General features: G+C 21.9%; 7 protein-coding genes and 3 non-coding genes across 11 annotated transcripts; 5 read left to right on the plus strand and 5 right to left on the minus strand.

Annotated features, from left to right (window-relative positions):
* Positions 1–67: 67 nt before the first annotated feature.
* DDB_G0268520 (hypothetical protein) lies at positions 68–3,988 on the minus strand (the record flags this gene model as incomplete). Its single annotated transcript, XM_642203.1, has 1 exon — positions 68–3,988. One exon carries the CDS (start codon positions 3,986–3,988, stop codon positions 68–70), a length of 3,921 nt encoding a protein of 1,306 aa, XP_647295.1.
* Positions 3,989–4,625: 637 nt separating this feature from the next.
* Positions 4,626–5,181, plus strand: psmG3 (proteasome assembly chaperone 3; the record flags this gene model as incomplete). Its single annotated transcript, XM_642204.1, has 2 exons — positions 4,626–4,832; positions 4,951–5,181. The coding sequence occupies 2 exons, from the start codon at positions 4,626–4,628 to the stop codon at positions 5,179–5,181; spliced, it is 438 nt and encodes a 145-aa protein (XP_647296.1).
* Positions 5,182–5,323: 142 nt separating this feature from the next.
* Positions 5,324–6,357, minus strand: cnbA (protein phosphatase 2B; the record flags this gene model as incomplete). 2 transcript variants are annotated; one of them, XM_001134484.1, is made up of 4 exons in its annotated part: positions 5,324–5,380; positions 5,509–5,693; positions 5,793–6,029; positions 6,294–6,357. In XM_001134484.1, the coding sequence occupies 4 exons, from the start codon at positions 6,355–6,357 to the stop codon at positions 5,324–5,326; spliced, it is 543 nt and encodes a 180-aa protein (XP_001134484.1). The 2 variants fall into 2 exon arrangements, with proteins under 2 accessions (XP_001134484.1, XP_647297.1); XM_642205.1 differs by having other exon boundaries at positions 6,294–6,312.
* Positions 6,358–7,116: 759 nt separating this feature from the next.
* Positions 7,117–7,198, plus strand: tRNA-Ser-UGA-1. The gene has a single exon. It is a non-coding gene; the product is annotated as a tRNA-Ser (tRNA).
* Positions 7,199–7,310: 112 nt separating this feature from the next.
* Positions 7,311–7,382, plus strand: tRNA-Cys-GCA-1. The gene has a single exon. It is a non-coding gene; the product is annotated as a tRNA-Cys (tRNA).
* Positions 7,383–8,503: 1,121 nt separating this feature from the next.
* On the plus strand, positions 8,504–10,096 carry DDB_G0267770 (hypothetical protein; the record flags this gene model as incomplete). Its single annotated transcript, XM_642206.1, has 1 exon — positions 8,504–10,096. The coding sequence occupies one exon, from the start codon at positions 8,504–8,506 to the stop codon at positions 10,094–10,096; it is 1,593 nt and encodes a 530-aa protein (XP_647298.1).
* Positions 10,097–10,722: 626 nt separating this feature from the next.
* tRNA-Ser-UGA-4 lies at positions 10,723–10,804 on the minus strand. Its single transcript has one exon. It is a non-coding gene; the product is annotated as a tRNA-Ser (tRNA).
* A 2,303-nt stretch (positions 10,805–13,107) lies between these two features.
* Positions 13,108–13,447, plus strand: DDB_G0267772 (hypothetical protein; the record flags this gene model as incomplete). The annotated part of the gene is made up of 2 exons (XM_642207.1): positions 13,108–13,120; positions 13,224–13,447. The coding sequence occupies 2 exons, from the start codon at positions 13,108–13,110 to the stop codon at positions 13,445–13,447; spliced, it is 237 nt and encodes a 78-aa protein (XP_647299.1).
* Positions 13,448–13,678: 231 nt separating this feature from the next.
* On the minus strand, positions 13,679–15,868 carry abkC (ABC1 family protein kinase; the record flags this gene model as incomplete). Its single annotated transcript, XM_642208.1, has 2 exons — positions 13,679–15,722; positions 15,843–15,868. 2 exons carry the CDS (start codon positions 15,866–15,868, stop codon positions 13,679–13,681), a joined length of 2,070 nt encoding a protein of 689 aa, XP_647300.1.
* Positions 15,869–16,153: 285 nt separating this feature from the next.
* DDB_G0267776 (hypothetical protein) lies at positions 16,154–20,835 on the minus strand (the record flags this gene model as incomplete). The annotated part of the gene is made up of 3 exons (XM_642209.1): positions 16,154–19,712; positions 19,808–20,396; positions 20,703–20,835. The coding sequence occupies 3 exons, from the start codon at positions 20,833–20,835 to the stop codon at positions 16,154–16,156; spliced, it is 4,281 nt and encodes a 1,426-aa protein (XP_647301.1).
* Between the last annotated feature and the right edge of the window lie 213 nt (positions 20,836–21,048).

Genomic DNA, 21,048 nt, shown 5'->3' on the forward strand with positions numbered 1-21,048 from the left:
TTTACGAGATATTCATTTTTCATATTTTCATTTTATTTTTATTTTTATTTTTATTTTTTATTTTTTTTTAATCAAATAAATTAAAATTTTTTGAATAAATTAAATTATTCAAATGATTGATAAATTCTATTGTAATGAAAGAATTTTGTGAGATTTCTTTTGATTTTATAATATAGTAATTATTATTGTAAGATCTTCCAACCCATTTTTCATCTAAATAAATATTTGTGCATTTGATTATATTATCACCATCTTCATCATGATTGTCACCATTTTGAATATTCTTTTTAATTTCATATATCCAATTTAATATGATATCATATTGATCACTACCACCACCACCAGATAAACTATTAATATTCCATACTTTATCGATATTACACGACTTGATTTCAACTAAAGAGGAGGAGGAGTTATTATTATTTGCAATTGTATGATGATCACAAGAAATAGTATCCAATGTAACTTCACCAATATAAACATTATATTGATCCAATTTATCTTTTTTATTATTACCATCACTTGTAATACTGTTGTCATCCTTTGAATCTATCTTTTTATCTTGATTATTTGAATTTGGATTTGAATTTGGATTTGGTATAGAATTTCTATCAATACTATTAGATTTGAAATTATAACTAAATGATTTAATTTCTTTTAATTTTATAATATTATTATTTTTGTTGGTATTATTAAATATGAAATCATCAATATTTAAACAAAATTTAGATTGATACCAATCTAAATGAGCATTTATAATTTCATCTTGATCAGATTCATAAATTATATATTCATTTTGATTATTTGTTGCAGTATTAATATTGAATGGAAATATTTGTTGTTTATTATCAATACTGTTACCCAATGTACTTGGATGTAAAATGATATTCTTTATATTCTTTTCTTCATTATCACTAAATACCAATATCAAACATAGTTTACTAATTTGTTCTGATAATTGAATCTTTGGTATTGATTTTACACTCCATGTATATGATATTAATAATTGTTTTTCTTTTAATTTAATATCAGTTTTAAATAATGTTGAAATTGAATATTTATCATCATCATCATCATTATTATTATTATTATTATTATTGATAGAATAATGTTTAAATTGATTATTACCAATATTTGAAATTGTTTCTAATTTACCCTTTATATTTAAAGAAGAACCACCATTAAATGAAACACTATATGAAGTGGTTGATAAAATTAATTTTGAACCAATTTGATATCTATAATCTTCTTCACAACCAATAATATCTTGATCAGATAAATTGAACCATTTAGAATTTGATACGATTTTACCATTTATCCAATATTTCTTTCCTTTACCTCTATTAAAACAACTTGAAAATGGTAATGAATGAATTGAAATTCTTTCATCTGTAACTGATCTAATTGAATTATAGTTATTATTATTATTATTATCATCATCATGATCGTCATCACTATTTAATGTTGTTGTTGTTTTTTGTTGTTGTTTAGATTTATAAATTGGTTTTGCAATAATTTGTAAATTTATACCAGATATTGAAATTTCATCATTATCAGAAGTATTATTAATAATGATATCAATGAATCTAATACCAATTGGATATTCTCTAATTGTTAATTTATATTTTTTCCATTCATTTCTAACTTTTGATAAACATTGTGTATTAAATTCTTTTAAAACCGTTAAATTTTCATCCAACATTATTAAATTAACTGGATAATTATTACTATCAGTTTGATTGATTGATGATGTTGATTTATAATAAAATTCAAATTCAATCATTGGTAATTTATCCAATATTTCTTTTGTAAACATTAATATTCTATTATTATTATTATTATTATTATTATCATTTTTACTAATATTAAATAAATCAATTCTCTTTTTAAATATTGAAAAGAATTTCGAATCATATCTAGATGATTTAATAGATTTAAATGATTTACCATTACCATTTAATAAACCATTATTATCAATAACCCAATGATATCTATTATTATTATTATTATTATTATTAGTATTAGTGGTAGTATTAAAAATTGGAGACCAAGTTGAAAAATTACCATATTCAGCCGAACCATTTTCAACTAAATTTTGAACTAAACTACCTAACCAAAATGATTTCTCCCTTTCAATTACCATTTTACTTGATGAGTTTGCATCTTCATAAGTCCAAGCTGGTGCAAATATTGCACTTGATAATTGATTTAAATCTGCTTCTTTCAAACCTATCCATGAATTAAATTTGCCACCACCAAATGTACCTCTTCCCCAACAATCTGTACCAACATAAACATTTTTACATTTTTCATTTATTTCTTCATCATTACAATCATCTTTATTATTATTAAGATTTGAAATTATATTGAAAGAATTTTTTAAATTATCTTTATTCCAACAATAATTTAAGAAAATCCCATCACAATTTTCAAAAAATCTATAATTCTTTTCATTTAATTCATTCTGCCAATTTAGTTCACCATTTGAAGTAACACTATCATACCAAATAATTAATGGTTTTTCATCATTATCTTCATGAATATCACCACCAACACTACCACTATCACTACTACCACCACCAATAATTATTGAATTTTTATGAATTGAATTTGTAAAATTTTTTAAAAATGAAATATATTTTTCAACATATGATGGATGATCTAATAGTGATGTTTCTAAATTTAAAAACCAACCATCAAATTTAAAATGATTTGAAATTTCAATTAATTTATTTATAAAGTGATTAACATCTTCTTGAATACCGTCAACCAATAAATAACAATCTGATAGGGATTGATCCCATTCCAATATGATTGTACCTAAAACTTTTACACCATTTTTATGAGCTGAATTGATCCAACCAACTGGTGGTATTGAAATTCTATGATGTGAGAAATAAATAAAAGTATCAATTAAATTCCAATGATAGAAATTATAAAATTCACTTGACCATAATGTTTTCCTATCATTAATTCCTTCATAAATACCTTGACAATATTTATCAATTTGGTAACCATTCATCATATCATGACAATGAATTCTTTTCGTAATATTATTTGATTTTTTAATTCTTTTATTTAATTTTATTGTTGAAATATTTATTAAATCATTATAATTTTGTTGTTGTTGTTGTTGTTGTTGTTGTTGTTGGTGTTGTATTTGTTGTTGTGGATTAATTGTTGATTTCCAATTTAATAATTCTAATATTGAATTTAAAGGTTTAATAGTTGAAATAAAAGAATTACCTAATAATGATTTATTTTGAATATTTGGTGGATAGCTTGGTTGTTTTAATATTGAATTATTTTGAAATATTGTTGATAATATATCATGTCTATCATTTAAATGAATTGTTAAATCTGATAAAATCATTTCATTTGATAAATCTTTACTTCCTATAATTAATGGTGATTTAGATATATTAATTGGTGATTCATATGTTTCATTGATTGTATTATTATTTTCATTATTTAAATTACTATGATTGTTATTCTTTTCACAATAATTTGTCTGTTTATAAATTTTACAATTTAAATAAATTTCAGTTGATATTAATTGTGTTCCACTATCATTAAAATTTAATTTAAAAATTAAAAATTCCCAATGAAAATATTTTAATTCATCTTTACTTGTATGATAAATTGAATGAATTGAAGTTCTATTTGTTGTTGTTGAATCATTGTATAATCTTTTATCAAATGACTGATTACCAAAGAAAATACCTGTATCAATATTATTATTTTGTAATTGTGAAAATATTCTATTTACTCTATTATTATCATCTCTATTGTCATCTTCATTTGGTATCATATAAATCCAACATGAAATTGAAATTGATTTAGTACTATCAATGTGATTTTCTTCTCTATTAAATTCTTCACACATTAATATACTATTCCATGGTATTATAATTTCACTACCATTATTATTATTATTTTTATTATTACTTCCTAATTTGATATTATCAATTAATTTTTTTGTTTTCATTTATTATTATTATTATTTTTCTTTGGCCAAACTATTTTATTTTTTATTATAGATACATAGATATATAGAAATAAAACAAAATTATATTTCTTTTCAATTGGGTTTGAATTTTAAAAATGGAATGTGTTTTTTTTTTTTAAAAAAAAAAAATTAACAAAAAAAAAAAAAATTTAATAAAAAAAAAAAAAAAAAAAAAAATTTATTAATTGGGGTTTTGGAAAAAAAAAAAAAAACACAAGTTCCCATTTCCAAATTAGTATAAAATAAAAAAGAAAAAAAGAATTAATATATGAAAAAAAAATAAAATATTATTTAAATAAAAAAAATAAATACATAAAATAAAATAAACTAAAATAAAATAAAATACAATAATTTTTTGTGAAGTAGGTCTACTTTCTATCTCTTAGTTTAGTGGTAATATTGTTAACAATTATTAATTTAATTTTTAATTCATTAATTCATTTTAGATTTGGTTTTTAATAATTTATTAATAACTTAATTTTATTAAATTAAATTTATTTTTTTTATTTTTTTTTTTTTTTCATTTTTTTTTTTTTTTATTTTTTTTTTTATTTTTTAATTTTATTTTGGGGAAATTTAGGAACAAAATAAATATACAAATAAAAAAATAAAAAGAATGAACAGTCTTTTAATTGATAGTAGTAACCCATCATATGATGCAATGAATAATGATAATTTAAAGAATAGTATTGAAAAGAATCATCCAGTTAAATCAAAAGTTTTATCAAAGAAAATTAATAATGTTGATACAGATATTGCCATATCATCTTTTGCAGATGCAATCTTTATAACAATTTCACAAAATCAAAAATTTAATACATGGGTAAATAATGATAATGAAAACAACAACAACAACAACACATCTTTCATTTTAAAAATAAAATAGTAGTATCACATTAATAAAACCCTTTTTTTTTGTTTTTTTTATTTTTTTATTTTAGATAAGAGCAAGTAAATCAGATGGCATATTATTAGATGAACCATCGTATCAAATTGATACATTATTAGGTAATAATCAAGATGTATTATTTAGTATATATGCAAGACAATTAATTGAAAATATTGGCGAAACTAGTAATAAATCATTAATGTTATCAATTTCTATTACTGATAAATCAAAAGATACTTTTAAACAAATTCTATCAACAATTTTTGAAAATAAAGTATGGTAAAATGAGAGAGAGAGAGAGAAAAATAAAATAAAATAAAAGAAAAACTTTTTTTGTACAAAATAAAAAAAATATATGTGTATTTTAATTAATTTTTTTTTTTTTTTTTTTTTTTTTTTGTAATATAATTTTATTTTATTTTATTTTATTCTGACCAATTTACGCTAAGTTTTTCTTCTATTCCTTCTTGATTACCAATCATCTATTATAAATAAATTAAAAATTAAAAATTAATAATAAAAAAAAAGAGAGAAATGTTAACATAATTTTTATTTAATTATATGATATATTTTTTTTTTTTTTAAAAAAAAATCAAATAAAAATACATACATGAATGAATTCATCAAATGAAATTTTACCATCTTTATCATAATCACCTTCAATAATAGTTTTATCAACAATTTGTTGAAGTTGTACATCATTTAAATTGGTACCAACCATCATTTTTAAAACTTGGAATAATTCACCATTACTAATAAATCCATCACAATCAATATCATAAATTTGGAAAAGGACTATAAAATATATATATAATTTTTTTAGAAAATTAAAATTAAAATTAAAATAAATAATGATAATAATAAAAATAATAATAATAATAGTTTTAATCTTACATTTTAATTTATCTTCTTTTGTACCTTTATGGGAGAGTGTTGCAAGTGTACCAACAAATTCAAAGAATTCAATTTCATTATCTTTATTTTGATCAAAGATTTGAATAACTCTTTCTAAAAGTGGGTTTAATGCTAAATCTGGTATAGATAAGAATTCATCAGTTGTTAATGTACCTGACCCATCTTTATCCAACATTTGGAATCTTCTATATAATTTTTTAAGTTCTGCTTCTGAAACTATATATATATAAATATATGTAAAAATATATATATATATTTTTAAACAAATAATTAATATATTAATTACTATATTACTTATTATATTATTATTATTAGGTAGTGTGTATTCTATAGTTTTTAAATTTTGATGGAGTTGATTTTGTTTATTTTGTTTAAACATCTAAAATTTTTTATTTTTATTTTATTTTATTTTTTATTTTTTTTTCATATTTAAATATATATATTTATATATATATATATTTATATTTATATAAAACATACAACTACTATTATCTTTCATTTGTTCTAATTGTTCTTTATTTAATAATGAATGTTGATTTCCCATTTTTTTTTTTTTTATTTTTATTTTTATTTTTTTGGTTTGGTGTGTGGTTTTTTTTTTTTTTTTTTAATTATTAAAATAATATTTTTATAAACTGCTGTATTTTTTTTTTTTTTTTTGTGAGCTAAAATCTCGTGATTTGGTGTTTTTTTTTTTTTTTTTTGGTTAATCAAATTATTGGTTGCAAAAATAAGGGTTGTTTATTAATAAATTAAAAATTAAAAATTAAAAATTAAAAATAAATTGAAAAAAAAAAAAAAAAAAAAAAAAAAAAAAATTGAAATTTTTAAGGAAAAAATAAAAAAAAAAAAGAAAAAAAAAAAAAAATGGTTTTTTAATAAAGGACAAGATCTTTAAAATTGGTTTCCCTCAAAAAAAAAAAAAAAAAAAAAAACAATTTTGATTTTTATTGTTGTTTCCTTTTTTTCTATTAATCGGTTTTGGGTTGTAGGGTTTATGTTTTTTTTTTTTTTTTTTTTTTTTTTTTTTTTTTTTTTTTTTTTTTTTTTTTTTGTGTTTTTTCCATTTTACCCTAAAAAAGATTCATTTTAAAAAAAAAATAAAAAAAAATTTAAAACTAGATGTTTTTTGGGTGAATATTTATATATATTGAAATAAGTTTGTTTATTTTATATCTTCTTTGGTAGGTTGTTTTGTTTTTTTTTTTTTCCAAAAGAATTACAATATTCATGAAATTTAAATTTTCAACCAAAAAAAATTTTTGCTAACCAAATTTTATATTAAAAATAAAGTTTCATCAAAGACATCGTAGCGAAGTGGTCTAACGCGTTTGACTTGAAATCAAATCTCCTAGGAGGCGCAGGTTCGAACCCTGCCGATGTCGATCTTTTTTAAGATGTATTCCAGAGGTCAGGGGTTCAACTCTTTAATTAAATAAAATTAACATGGAAAAAATCCATCAAAACCCCGCTATAAAAAAAATTAAAAATAAACAAGTTTCGATAGCTCAGTGGAAGAGCAAGCGACTGCAAATCGTTAGGTCGCCAGTTCAATCCTGGTTCGGAACTTTCATTTTGTTTCTCTTATATTTTCCCGAACTTCGAATTTTAAACTTTATTGATAAAATCCATAATTGGGAAAGTAGGACCCAAAAAAAAGACAGCCAAAAAAGATCAAGAAGTGAATGCAGATTACGCCAACCACAGATTCCACAAAGAATACTTTGAATGGAACTATAAAGCAATAGACTATGATCTAACCAGATCATTCGCATATAGAAACCTAATGGCCCTTATCCTCCACAACATTTGGATTTGGATTTGCAATCAAATATACAGTGAAGATCCTTTAACAGATGAATCACTATCATACAGCTCCCTTCTAAAGAAATGGCACAAATTGGCCACTCTAGAATACATCAAAAAAGCAAAAGATCTGAAAAACTTATCAGCAAAAGACCATAATAACTTCAAAGATCCTAAGATCCTTCTCACTTCAACGATCAAGCTAAGAAAAACAACAGCTAATTACTATTGTATTCCAGAATCATCTCTCCCAAATATTATATCTTTTGATCAATTCATATGATTAAAATAACCCTTCAGCTTAAATGATAAGACTTTAAATAAATATTAAATAAAACTCGTATTAACACAAAAAAAAAAAAAAAAAAAAAAAAAAAGATACAGAAAAACATATCCATCATCAATCTAACATCAACTCCCAAATATTATATCTTTTGATCAATTCATATGATTAAAATAACCCTTCAGCTTAAATGATAAGCCTTTAAATAAATATTAAATAAAACTCGTATTAACACAGATGGACATATATCAATCTTGTTAATCCAATATTAAAAAAAAAAAAAAAAAAAAAAAAAAAAAAAAAAATATAAAAATGAAAAAACCCCACAAAAAAAAAAAAAATCTAAAAATAACAAAATATGGGCTATTGCTATAAAATTAAACAAGCAAAAAATAAAAAAAATTAAAAAAATTATCAAATTAACAAAAAAGTTATTTTTTTTTTTTTATTTAAAATTTCCAATTTTTTATCAAAAAAAAAATATCTTTTTTATAATTTAAACACATTAAAAATATTTTTTACATTTATGCTAAAAGAATTATTTTTTTTATTTATATATTTTTTTCAAAAATTATTTTTTAATATAGAAATAAATAATTAAATGATAAAAGAAAACAATAAAAATATTAATAGCGATAATAATAATAATATTAATAATAATAATAATAATAATAATAATAATAATAATAATAATAAAAATGTTCAAATTCCAATTTATATACAAAAAAAAATATATAAATATTTAATTATAATGGAATTAAATAAGAGTGATCATGATTCTTATGAAATCAATTCAAAGATGATTGAAAAATTTTCACTTTTATCATGGGAATGGTTTAATTTTATTTCATCAAAAATTTATCACACTTTAATTATCAAAGATTATCAAAGACTTGAACCATTAAGAACCAAAGATAATGATAATAAATTTTTATTAAAAAAACCAGAATCTGTAAAATATTTAAAATTAGTTAACATTAGTAAATTAAATGAAGAAAAAGTGAATGAAACTATAAAATCATTGGTAAATTTAAAATGGATAACTTCAGAGCACAATAATTCAATATTTCAAAAAATTAAATTTAAAAATATTAGAATCAATAGTATGATTCTCAGAAAATATGAAGGACAGCTTCTTGATCATTATGTTAAACGAGTTGATTTTCTTCATATTGAATCTCAAACACAAACTAAAAATATTATTGAAGCGTTTAAAACTTCAAAAATTTATGGATTCAATCTAGAGTTAAAACAAAATTACTCTCAATTTAATATTACTAAATTTCCTTGGAAAGATTTAATAGAGTGTCAAGTTCCATCTGTAAATGTACAAACAAATAAAAGTTGTGTTACTGATGTTGTTGAACAGCAACAACAACAAATGGTCAACATTGAAAGTATAACTACTGAAAATAGATTACAATGGTGTAAAGATGTTAAATTTTGTATTTTAAATGTTAAAATGTTAAATGAATTTTTAAAATCAACACCAAGATTAAGAGATTTAACCATTGGTATTTGCTTTTCAAATTTAATTTATAAACTTTATAAAAGATATAGTTCAAACTATGATGAAGATGAACCAAACGTTTTAAAACCATGTAGTTGCTCAAATTCATTTGAAAGATGTTTTACTACGGAGATTGAAAATTCAAGAGTTGTTTGTTATGATGATTTATTCTCTGTTTATTGGGATGAAATTTGTACAATGTTAATAAATCATAAAAATTTGACAATATTAACCATTACCGATAGATGTTTCAATGATAGAAAAATAAGATATGATGGTATTGAAGATGTAATTACACCACAACTATCAACTCCTGTAATAACAACATTGGAACAAAATCAACACTTTTTCCAATCATTTGTTAATTTAATATGTTCAACAAATAAATCAATTAAAACTTTGGTTATTAATGCATATGATTTCGTTCAATTAGATATAGTATCCATTTTAAATAACTCTAATAGTACCATAGATACCTATCATTTCTCTTTCAATGTTTCAACTGATAAAATATACCATACTAAATCTATTGAAAAGGTTACAGAATACTTTAATAAATCACCAAATAATATAATCAAATCTTTTAAAATTACAAATAATTCTCATACTGAATTTAACTATAATCAATCTATAAAAAGAACTTTACCAATTAAATACAATTCAATTCTTTTAAACTTTAAATAAAATTTTACAAAAATTTCGATAATAATTAGTATAAAATGTTTGACATACCTTTTAATATATGTTCTTTTAAATTTATAAAAACAAATTATTTTTAACATATTAATAAAAAAAAATTTTTTTTTTTTTTTAATATTGATTTAAGGAATAAACTGTAATTATAAGGTTTATTTATGAATTTTTAATTTTTTAAAATGTAATTAATATTTTGGTTTAGATTTAAATATAGGTATTATTACTTTTGATTATCTATTACAAAAATTTTATTTTTTAAAAAAGATGATGTTTTTATTACAGTTATTATTTATTCACTTTTAAAACTAAAAAAAATGAATAATAGTTGCTTTTTTAATATATTCCAGAGCCTCTAGTGTGCTCCATTCATTAATAAGGATTGAGAATGATAGTTTTCTCCTTTGCACACCAAACCCAGATTAAATCAATTATTTTCTCACAATGTAAGATATAATAAAATTATATTGTTTATAAGTTTTTTATAATCATATTAATAATATTAATAATTATAATAATGATTAAAATTAAACAATATTTAATAAATTAATATTTTGTTGATCAATGTTGCCAAAAAGAGTCGAACCCTTGACCTTAAGTCTCTTTATAAAAAAGATCGACATCGGCAGGGTTCGAACCTGCGCCTCCTAGGAGATTTGATTTCAAGTCAAACGCGTTAGACCACTTCGCTACGATGTCTTCGATGAAAAATGAATTTCAATATAAAATTTAGTTGGCTAATCATTTTTCGATGGTGAATCAGAATTTCTTTTCGATAAAACATTAGGTTTGAAAATTTTTTTGTGATAATTTTGAAAAATAACTTACATATAAACTTTATTTGTTTTTTATTAAACTTATGGCAACATATTTTCTTACAATTATTCTTTTATTTTTATAGTATATTTATAATTTATTAAAATATATACATTAAAATAAAATTAATATTATTTAATATACAAAAATATAAATAATTTATTTATTATTAATTAAATAACATTTGATGATAAAATCTAAAATCAAATTTTTATTGCAAATTAATTTAATTATTTATTGAAATTTTTAAGAATAATTTATGTAAAAATATATAAATTGATCCTTCATTAATGATATAGTTTGATTTATTAATTTTAATGAATTAATAAAAACATTAATAATAATAATTGTTGATGAAATTAATAAGTAATCTTATTTTTTATGTAAGAAATTTGAAAACAATTTAAAAAAATTAAAAAAAAAAAATGAAGAAACTATAATTTAACTAGTAAAATATATAAAATAAAAATAATTATTTTCATTAAAATTTTTATTTTATTTCATACTTAATATTACAATAAATAGTATTTCAATAAATAATTGTAAATTTGAAATAATGAAATTTAAAAATAAAAATAATATTTATGATTGGTTTAAAAGATATATTGGATTTAATAAAAAAAATAAAAAAAATAAAAAAAATAAAAAAAAATAAAAAAACAAAAAAATTAAAAGTCGAATTATGAAGTAATATATATAACTCTCCAATGAGATATTTAAAATAATTGTAAATTTGTTTTTACAATAAAAATTTGATTAAAATGTAAAAATTTACAAATGTTAAAATAAAACTATTATTTAAAAATTATTTAATTCCAAAAAAAAAAAAAAACTAAATTTTTAACCATTTTAAAAATTTTAAGGATAATATGTTCAACCCCATTTATTGTGAATGTCAATAACAATAAATAATAAACCATTTTTGGGATAATTGTAAATACTATCTCAGATTTAAAAAAGATAAGATGATCTATGAAGAATATTAGTAGCATTGATGATACGATAAATTTGTAATTTTAGTAATTAGTATTTTTTTTTAAATATATTAAATTGTAGTTTGTGCAAATGATGGTTCAAATTTGTGAGAAGAACATATTAAAAAATTTCAAATTTAAATGAAAAGGGTGTTAAAAGTAATTACACAATTATAAAGAATATAAATATATATATATATATGTATAAAAATAATACCACCACATTATAAGCATATAAATTCAATCATTATAATTTTTTTATTTATTTTTTAATTATTTTTTTTGTTTATTTCAAAATATACGTACATTTCCTAACAATAAATTTATTGCCATTTATATTAAAATTTTAAAAAATTATTCATTACCACAAGGAAAAAAAAAAAAAATAATTAAAAAAAAAAAAAAAAAAAAAAAAAAAGAGAAAAAAAAAAATTGATTTTGATTTTAATCTATTTTTTTATATACACTACCACCCTGTTTTAAAATTATTAAAAAAAAAAATCCCCCACTATCAAATATTTTGAGCAATTGTTATTTTAATCGTAATATATGATCATAAAAATGTGGGGGTATAATTTTGATTTAAACAAAAAAAAAAAAAAAAAAAAAAGAAAAAAAAAAAAAAAAAAAAAACAAAAACAAGAAAAAAAAAAATAAAAAAATAAAAAAAAAAAAAATTAAGAAAAAAAATAATAAAGAAAAAAAAAAGTAATAAAAAAAAAATAAGAAAAATTATTTTAAAAATTTAAGTTTTAAAATAAATCAAACCATTTCCAATATGTTTTTATCCAAAACAGTTTGTTCTTTATTTATTCAAATTTGTAAATGACCAAAAAAGAAAGATAAATAACAACAAACCAACACCAACAAGTAATAATTATAATTTTTTTTTTTTAAAAAATTTTATATGTTTTTTTTAATTTTTTTATTTATTTTATTTTAATTTAATTTAATAATTTTAAAAAAATGAATGTTTTATAGGATTTATTATTTAAAAAAAAATTATTAAAATAAAATTTTAAAAATAATTTTAAAATTATAAAAATAGAATTTTAATATTTAAAGAAAAAAAATTATTTTTTGATATTTTGTAAAAATATAAAAAATAAAAAAAATAGTAAATCAAATAAAAATAAAAAAAAAAAATAAAAAAAAAAAAATAAAAAAAAAAATTTAAAAAATAAAAAAATTAATTATTTATATATTTAAAACATGACAATATTAAGTAAGTAGATAGAGATATCTTTTGAAAAAAATTAATAATAATAAAAATAATAATAATAAAAATAATAATAGAAACTAATTTTTTTTGAAAAAAAAAAAAATAGAATCAATTGAAAATATAATGGTAAATAGAAATTCAACAAACAAACTAATGAATAATTTTACAAATAATTCAAATTATAATAATAATTCAAATGATTTTATTAATGGATATATTGATAATAATAAACCTTTACAAACAATACATGGAAATTCATTCGTAACAGCGATTATGTCTCCAAATAAATGCCATTATCCACTTTTTAATAAATGTCCTGAAAAATTTTAATTATTTAAAAAAAAAAAAAAAAATATCTATACAAAAAAATCATAATTATAATAACAATAATTATAAATAACAATAATAATATTTATGTAAAATTAAAATTAAAATTAAAATTGAAAAATAAATAATAAAAAAAAATAAAAAATAAAAAAAAATAAAAAAAAAGATTTAAATCTCGATTAATTAAAAAAAAAAAAAAAAAAAAAAACTTTTTAGAATTATTTATTTTTAGAATTATTTATTTTTTTCATTATTATTTTTATTATTATTATTTTTATTATTATTATCATTATTATTTTTATTATTATTATTATTATTATTATTATTATTATTATCATTATTTAATTGTTTTTTTGAAGTTTTAGATTTTAAAAAGAAATCTTTAATGAAATTAGAGAAAGAAAATACTTGAGATTTTAATAAGAAAGGTATAGCAGCTTTTAAAAGACCTAAACTTGGATCTAATTGTTTACCTAAACCCTCTAAAACTATTGTACCCATTACTAAAGTTGCAAAATTACTTTCAATTTTAACATGATATTCTCTTACCAGACCTAAAATCTCACTCATAAATTGACCAACATGAACTTCACTTAATTTTGAATTTTGAACTTGATTAAAAAGTGTACCCATTCTCTCTTTAAATTGATACATTTCCTCTTCAGTACATTTCGCTTCTCTAGCGTAACGAATTAATAATTCTGCACCTTCTTTACCATTACCATTTACAATTTCAGTGAATAATTCAATGAAATGATCCTTATCTTGTTGACCTAATTGAGTTACTAAACCAACATCTAAAAATATTAATTTTGGTGAAGATTTTTGATGTTCTTTAAAATCAATTGATTTCAATTGAATACCACCCAACATTGAATCAAATTTTTTATGACTTTTTTCAATTGTATCATATAATTTTCTTTTAAAAGGTAAATTATATTGTTGTTGTTGTTGTTGATCATTATCATTATTATATTTTTTAAAATAATTATTATCAATTGATTTAAAATTATCATCATCTGAAGTTCTAACCAAAACATTACCAGGATGAAGATCAGCATGTACGAAATTATCAACCAACATCATTTGCATATAAGCTGATAAACCAATTTTAGCTAAAGTTGGGTTATGGTGATCATTCTTTTTAATGAAATCCATAATTGGTGAACCAGGTTCAAATGATTCTACCAAGACTTCTTTTGAAACTAAAGGATATAATGGTTTTGGGAAGATTACTTCACTATTGTATTTAAAATTTGAATTGAATCTATTGAGATGAGAAGCCTCCAATTCTAGATCTGCCTGTTTCATCATTGATTTACCAAATTCGAGTATTGATTCCGGTAGACTTAACCATTTCATTTCGGGTATATGAGAGAATGCCCAAATCAAACTATAGATAATAAAAAAGTCTCTCTTTATATTGGATTTCACATTTGGATGTAACACTTTCACAACTGCGACTTTACCATCCATTGTGAGGGCCTTATGAACTTGCGCGACTGACCCCGACGCCATTGGCTCCTCGTCAAACCATAGAAATAAATCTTTTATTGATTTACCATTGAAACTATTCTCAATGGATTCATTAGTGAATTGGAATGAATGGGATGGACATTGACTATGAAGTTGTGAGAATTTCTCTATCAATAAATCTGGGAATAAATCTGGTCTTGTACTTATCCATTGTCCAAATTTTATCCAACATGTACCACTGAATTGAATGGTTTCCAATAAAAGTTGCCACCATAATTCTTTTACACCTGGTATGAAACAACATGGAAATGTTAAAACACTCGGTAACAATATTAAACCCAATTCTAAAACTCTAATACCAATCTTTACTAAATTAATTTCTTCATCTTCTTTATTACCAACAATCTCTTTAATCGCTTCAAATGGATTTAATAAATCTTGAATTTCAATTTTTGGTTTAATTATTTTATTAATATTTCCTATTGAATTATCATTTTTATCATTTTTTAAATCATTATTATTACTATTATTATTATTATATAAATATATTGAACTTATAAATAATGAATTAAATTTTATATTATTATTACTACCATTATTATTACTACTACTATTACTATTATTATTATTATTATTATTATTATAATTATTTTTATTTTTATAATTATAATTAAAATTTTTATAATTTTCGTTTCCGCTATTGTTTTCTTGATTTTTAATATTTTGATAAAATAATAATTTTGATGAAATTGAATCTGTATATTTATTAAAATTATTTAAAATGATTTCTCCACTCTTAAACCTATTTTTAAAATGTGAAAAACATCTTTTTTTTTTTCAATATGTTTTATTATTTATTAATTAGTTAATTTAATTTTATTTATTTTTTTTTTAAAAAACAATTAAAAAAAAAAACAATTACTTTAAAAATATTTGTTTATTTGACATTACTATTATAAATGGAGAACACGAAAATATGAATGTTTTTTTTTAATTAAAAAAAAAAAAATTTAAAAATTAAAAAAAAAAAATTAAAAAAAATGAAAAAATTAAAAAAAAATGAAAATTAAAAAAAAAAAAACTATTTTCAAGCGATGTTCAACGAAATATCATATTTTTAGGATTTATTTTTTTTTTTTTTTTTTTTTTTATTCGTGTTTTAATCACAAATAAATAAAGTTTAAGGATTTTATTTTTTATTTTTTATTTTTTTATTTTTTTTTTATTATTTATTTATTTTGATGAAAAACTTGAATATTTTGTAGCAATTTTACCAAATATACTACGACTACCACTTTGTTCATTTTTAGTACTTGAAGAAGGTGTAATAACAGGAGAACCATTATTTGGAGTTGAACCAGTTGAATTTTGTTTAACACTAGTGGTACCACTATTTGGAGTATTATTTGAGATGAGTTGTTCTTTTGATAAAAACATTTCATAGAGATCACGAAGACCTTCTTTGTATTCTTCCTTTTTGAGTGTATCTTTTAAAAGTTTTGCACAATGTGGAGAAGTATTTAAAAGATAATAAAATTTAGCCAATTCAATGAAAGCCAAACCAAACTTATTAACAGTTTCACTTCTATCAACAAGTTTTCCTTTGTTTTGTTGTGAAATGGTTGAATTATTATTATTATTATTATTATTATTATTGTTATTATTATTACTATTGTTACTATTATTATTATTATTACTTTCTTTTGAACTAACACCAGACATTTCAGGTTTATATTTCTTGTAAATCATATGAACTTTAATGAATAAAGTTTTATCTTTGAATAGACTATTGAGTAATTTATTATCTTTTTCAATGATTTTTGCATCGTTTTTAGTACGTTTTGGATTCTTTGTTTCAATCTCTGCAATGTTAAACATTTTAGTGATATAATGTAAACTGTGGCAAATTACGGTTGGATGAGAGGATGTACCCATCATCTCTAAGAAACCTGATAATATATTATCCTTTATCAATGATTCTATGGTACCGATATGATGTCTCATTATTTGATAGAGTAAACACCAAGCTTGACGATTGAATTCTGCAGAGACACCATCTTTACAGAATACCAATAGACGAGTGTAGAAATCATCCTCTTTCTTTACGACATCGAATACCATTGAGAATTTCAATAAGGAACGAATCGTTGATAACATATTTGATTTAATTGGATATTGATATTGACCTGGAACTGGATCATTCATTTTACTACTCATATTACGAATATCGATTGGTGAGAGTGACAACATTGGATGACCCCATTTCTTTTGACTGGTTTTAACTGAATTTTGATTAACTTGAATTGTACCCAACTTAAAGTGAGTCTTTGCCAATTTCGATAAAAGTGCCGAGATTACATACATTTGATAACTTGAAACTTTACTATTCTTTATGATATGAGCTAATAAATGATGGAATAATGCACCATCCAATACAAAACTAAATTTATTTTTAATACCAATTGTTATATTTGGAGTGTTACCACCAAAGCTACTTGACATTGAGACTGGTGGTGAACCAACTGGTGATAATGGTGGTGTGTTATTCATTAGACTGCCCATACTACTACCACTGCCGCCCATCATACTGCCACCACCGCCACTGCCACCACCCATCATACTGCCACCACTACCACCACCCATCGACGATGATAATGAAGATGGTGAGGAGGATGAAGAAGTGTTTGAAATTGGTAATGATGCAGTTGCAGCCTCAATCGTACGATCTAATGATGTTGTAAAGAATTCCAATAACATTTCCAAAAGTAATGACGAAGGTTTCTTCTCGTCATTACCAATGAAATCACAAACTGATAAACATTGCTCTGGATCTTTATTATACTCTTTATAGACGAAATCAACCCAAGGAGCTTTGGCAAATACAGAGAATAATCTTCTTGCAGCAAATTGAACATGTTTTAATTTACTATCACAAATCTTCTTTACACGACCATAAAGATTGGAATTCTCTGCTTTCAAACAATTATGTACAGCCAAACCCTCTTGATTACTCATCAATTGCAATAGAATGAACAAACAAAATGAGGATACGGTTTTACTACGATGACTGATACCAGTGAAAATCTTATCCAAAATGTTTGGTGTATTTGTTTGAAGTAGAGTTGCAATTGAATGAGTGATTGAAACTTTACTTTGATTGATAATTGATTTTGAATAATAAAGATGTACATGAATATCCAATACCTTGCCAATCACATTTAGATAGTAATAGCAAAATATCAATTTCCAAAGTACCTCAATTGAATCACCCAATATTGATTTAACCAAAAGATTGGTTTCATCAGACCATGGAATTAGTTCGGTTGGTACCTCTGTAATGAAATCGAAAGAGTAGGTGAGCAATGAAAGATTCTTGACATCCCTATTGGCAATTAGTTTCTCTAAAATGTTTGAACCTTTATTACCACTAAAGAAATTCATAACCAAGAAACTAAGTTTAGCATGAAACAATGGTGATTTACTTTGCTCCAACAATGCCAATAGATCTTGAATATTGTCGGGTGTGATTGATTTGGTGATTACGGTTGCATAAGATTTACCACCATCGAAATCCTCACTAAATGACGAATCCAATAGGTCAGAGAACTTATCTAAATACATATCACCATAGAGTATATCAGAGATATTTTGAATGTTTAATTTATCTTTGGTGATTCTTTGTTGAGACATAATGATGAAATCGATCTCCTCCTTATGTTTTTGGTGTTCTTCAGGTGGCACCATTGGATGATACCAGCTGTAGAGTTGGTTATGTCTGCCACCATAATGGAACACCTTTAATTGTTGAATTAAATTCTGTTGATACACTGAATCGGGTATACATTTGGTTGGCTCGAAAACAAGGTCGTAATGGGGCACCAAGAATTTCACAGGCATGCCACAAACACGAGTTGGGCAATCATAATTGTCATGAATTTGTTTCGATGTTAAATCTGTTCTTCTCAAAGCATCATTCTTTGAGTTGAATATTGATTGTTGTTGAGTTGACGATAGCAATGCCGACGAATCGTGAGTGCCATGTATTTTGGCAATGAATGGTGCAACGTAGGTACGAGAGATTAAAGTTTGCTCTTGACCACCCGCTATCATCTGTCTCTCGCCGGTCTCTCTCCATGCCTTCTCCCTCTTGTCCAATAGCTGTTGTATAACTTGTTGAATACGTTGTTTTGTATCTTGATCCACCGTTATCATTGGTTTGGTTGAAATGGCTGGTGAAACTCTACTATTGTTACGAGCGATCAAATCATTCAATTGTGATTGTAACTTTCTCTTTTGCTCCTTCTCCTCCAACTCAATCTCTAATTTCTTTTGTTGATCTTGTTGACGTGTTAAATTGGATGAAGGTAATTGTAAATCCATAAACACCATCTCATAAAGACCAGATTTAATAACCGACTGATTTGCCAATGAATTGGACCCATCTGCATCTCTTTGTGATTTCGAACGTTGTTCAACTATAATATCACCAATATTATTCATTTGTGATTCTGCAATCGATTGAATTGGTATTAAATCTTTCAATTGTGATGGATGTGGTGGGAATACTGGTAATTGTGAACAAATTGATGCCCATCTCATCAATGCATCATCATACTCTTCAAATGTATTATAATCGATTGGTTGTGGTTCTTGTGGTATCAATAAACTATCCCATGGTTCACTTGAACTCTCTAATTGATCTTTTAATAAACTAAATTCATTATAATTATGTTCTGCTGTATCATCTTCAATTTCACTATTTAATGGATCACTTTTTTCATCACCATCACCACTTTTTTTAAAATAATAAAAAAATATTAATAATTTTTATATTTAAATTTATAAATATATATATATATATATATATATATAAAAGAAGAATCATACCCAATACTACCACTACCACCTTCAATTGAAAAACTTGAAACTGAAGGTCTATAATCACCAAATGTTGAAGTTCCTCTATACATTTTTTGAAAATCTGATAATTTTGGACGATAATAAGCACGACCAGTGATTACTGGTAAACGAGTTCTGTCAAAAATTTGATCAACAGCATATTTCCAATCTAAAAATGCTTGTTCATAATCGAAAAAGTTTTCAAATTCATCAATTTGTGGAATTGAATTATAAAGATGAACTAATTGTTCTTGTAAAGTTTCTTCCTCTTCTTCATCCTCATCCTCCTCATCATCATCCTCTTCTTTTTCTTTACCATTTTCATTATTCTCTGTATCATTTGATTCTATATTATCTGCTGATGCTGAACTACCTGTTTGATTATTATTACTATTGTTATTATTATTATTTAAACTACCTTTTTCTGGTAATTTATGTGTAAATACTGGTACATAATTTATATCATAAAATACACCATCACCACTAAAAAATACTGGTTCACCTGTTGTTTCTCTTGGTTTAACCTTTTGTAAATAATCTTCTGATTTTTGTGATGGTATATTATATAATTTTTGTTCTTTTTTTTTCATAATAAAATTTTATTTATATAATTATTAGATTATTTTTTTATTTTTTTTTTTTTTTAGGGTTAGAGAGAGGAAATTTTTTTTTTTTGTTGATTTTTTTTTTTTTTTTTTTTTTTTTTCAATTTTTAATTGGATTGGTTTTGTTTTGTTTTGTTTTTTTTTGTTTTTTTTTTAAAGGGTTAGAGAGAAATTTTTTTTGATTTTTTTTTTTTTTTTTTTTTTTTTTTTTAATTTTTTATTTTTTATTTTTTAATTTTTTTTTTCTAATAATAATTATTTTAATAATTAATACATACGAGCTGTTTTTAATGTTTTTTGATCTGGATTATCGAATGCTTGAAAAATAGATACTGTAGATTTAGTTCTATTTGGGCCCCTTCTAAATGTACCACTCTTTGAGACATTCTCTGGATTAATTGGAGTTGACATTATTTTATTTATTTTTTTTTTTACTATTACAATTATTTAATTTTTATTTTTATTTTTATTTTTTTAATTTTTTATTATACAGAGTGTTGTGAGTTAATAATTTAGATCTTGATTATAATTTTTATTTTTTGTTTGTTATCGTCGTGTTTTGGTTTTGATTATTATTTTTTTATTTTTTTTTTTATTTTTTTTATTTTTTTTTTTCGAAAATAG

Source organism: Dictyostelium discoideum (assembly GCF_000004695.1).
Source record: "Dictyostelium discoideum AX4 chromosome 1 chromosome, whole genome shotgun sequence".
Classification (NCBI taxonomy): Eukaryota; Evosea; class Eumycetozoa; order Dictyosteliales; family Dictyosteliaceae; genus Dictyostelium; species Dictyostelium discoideum.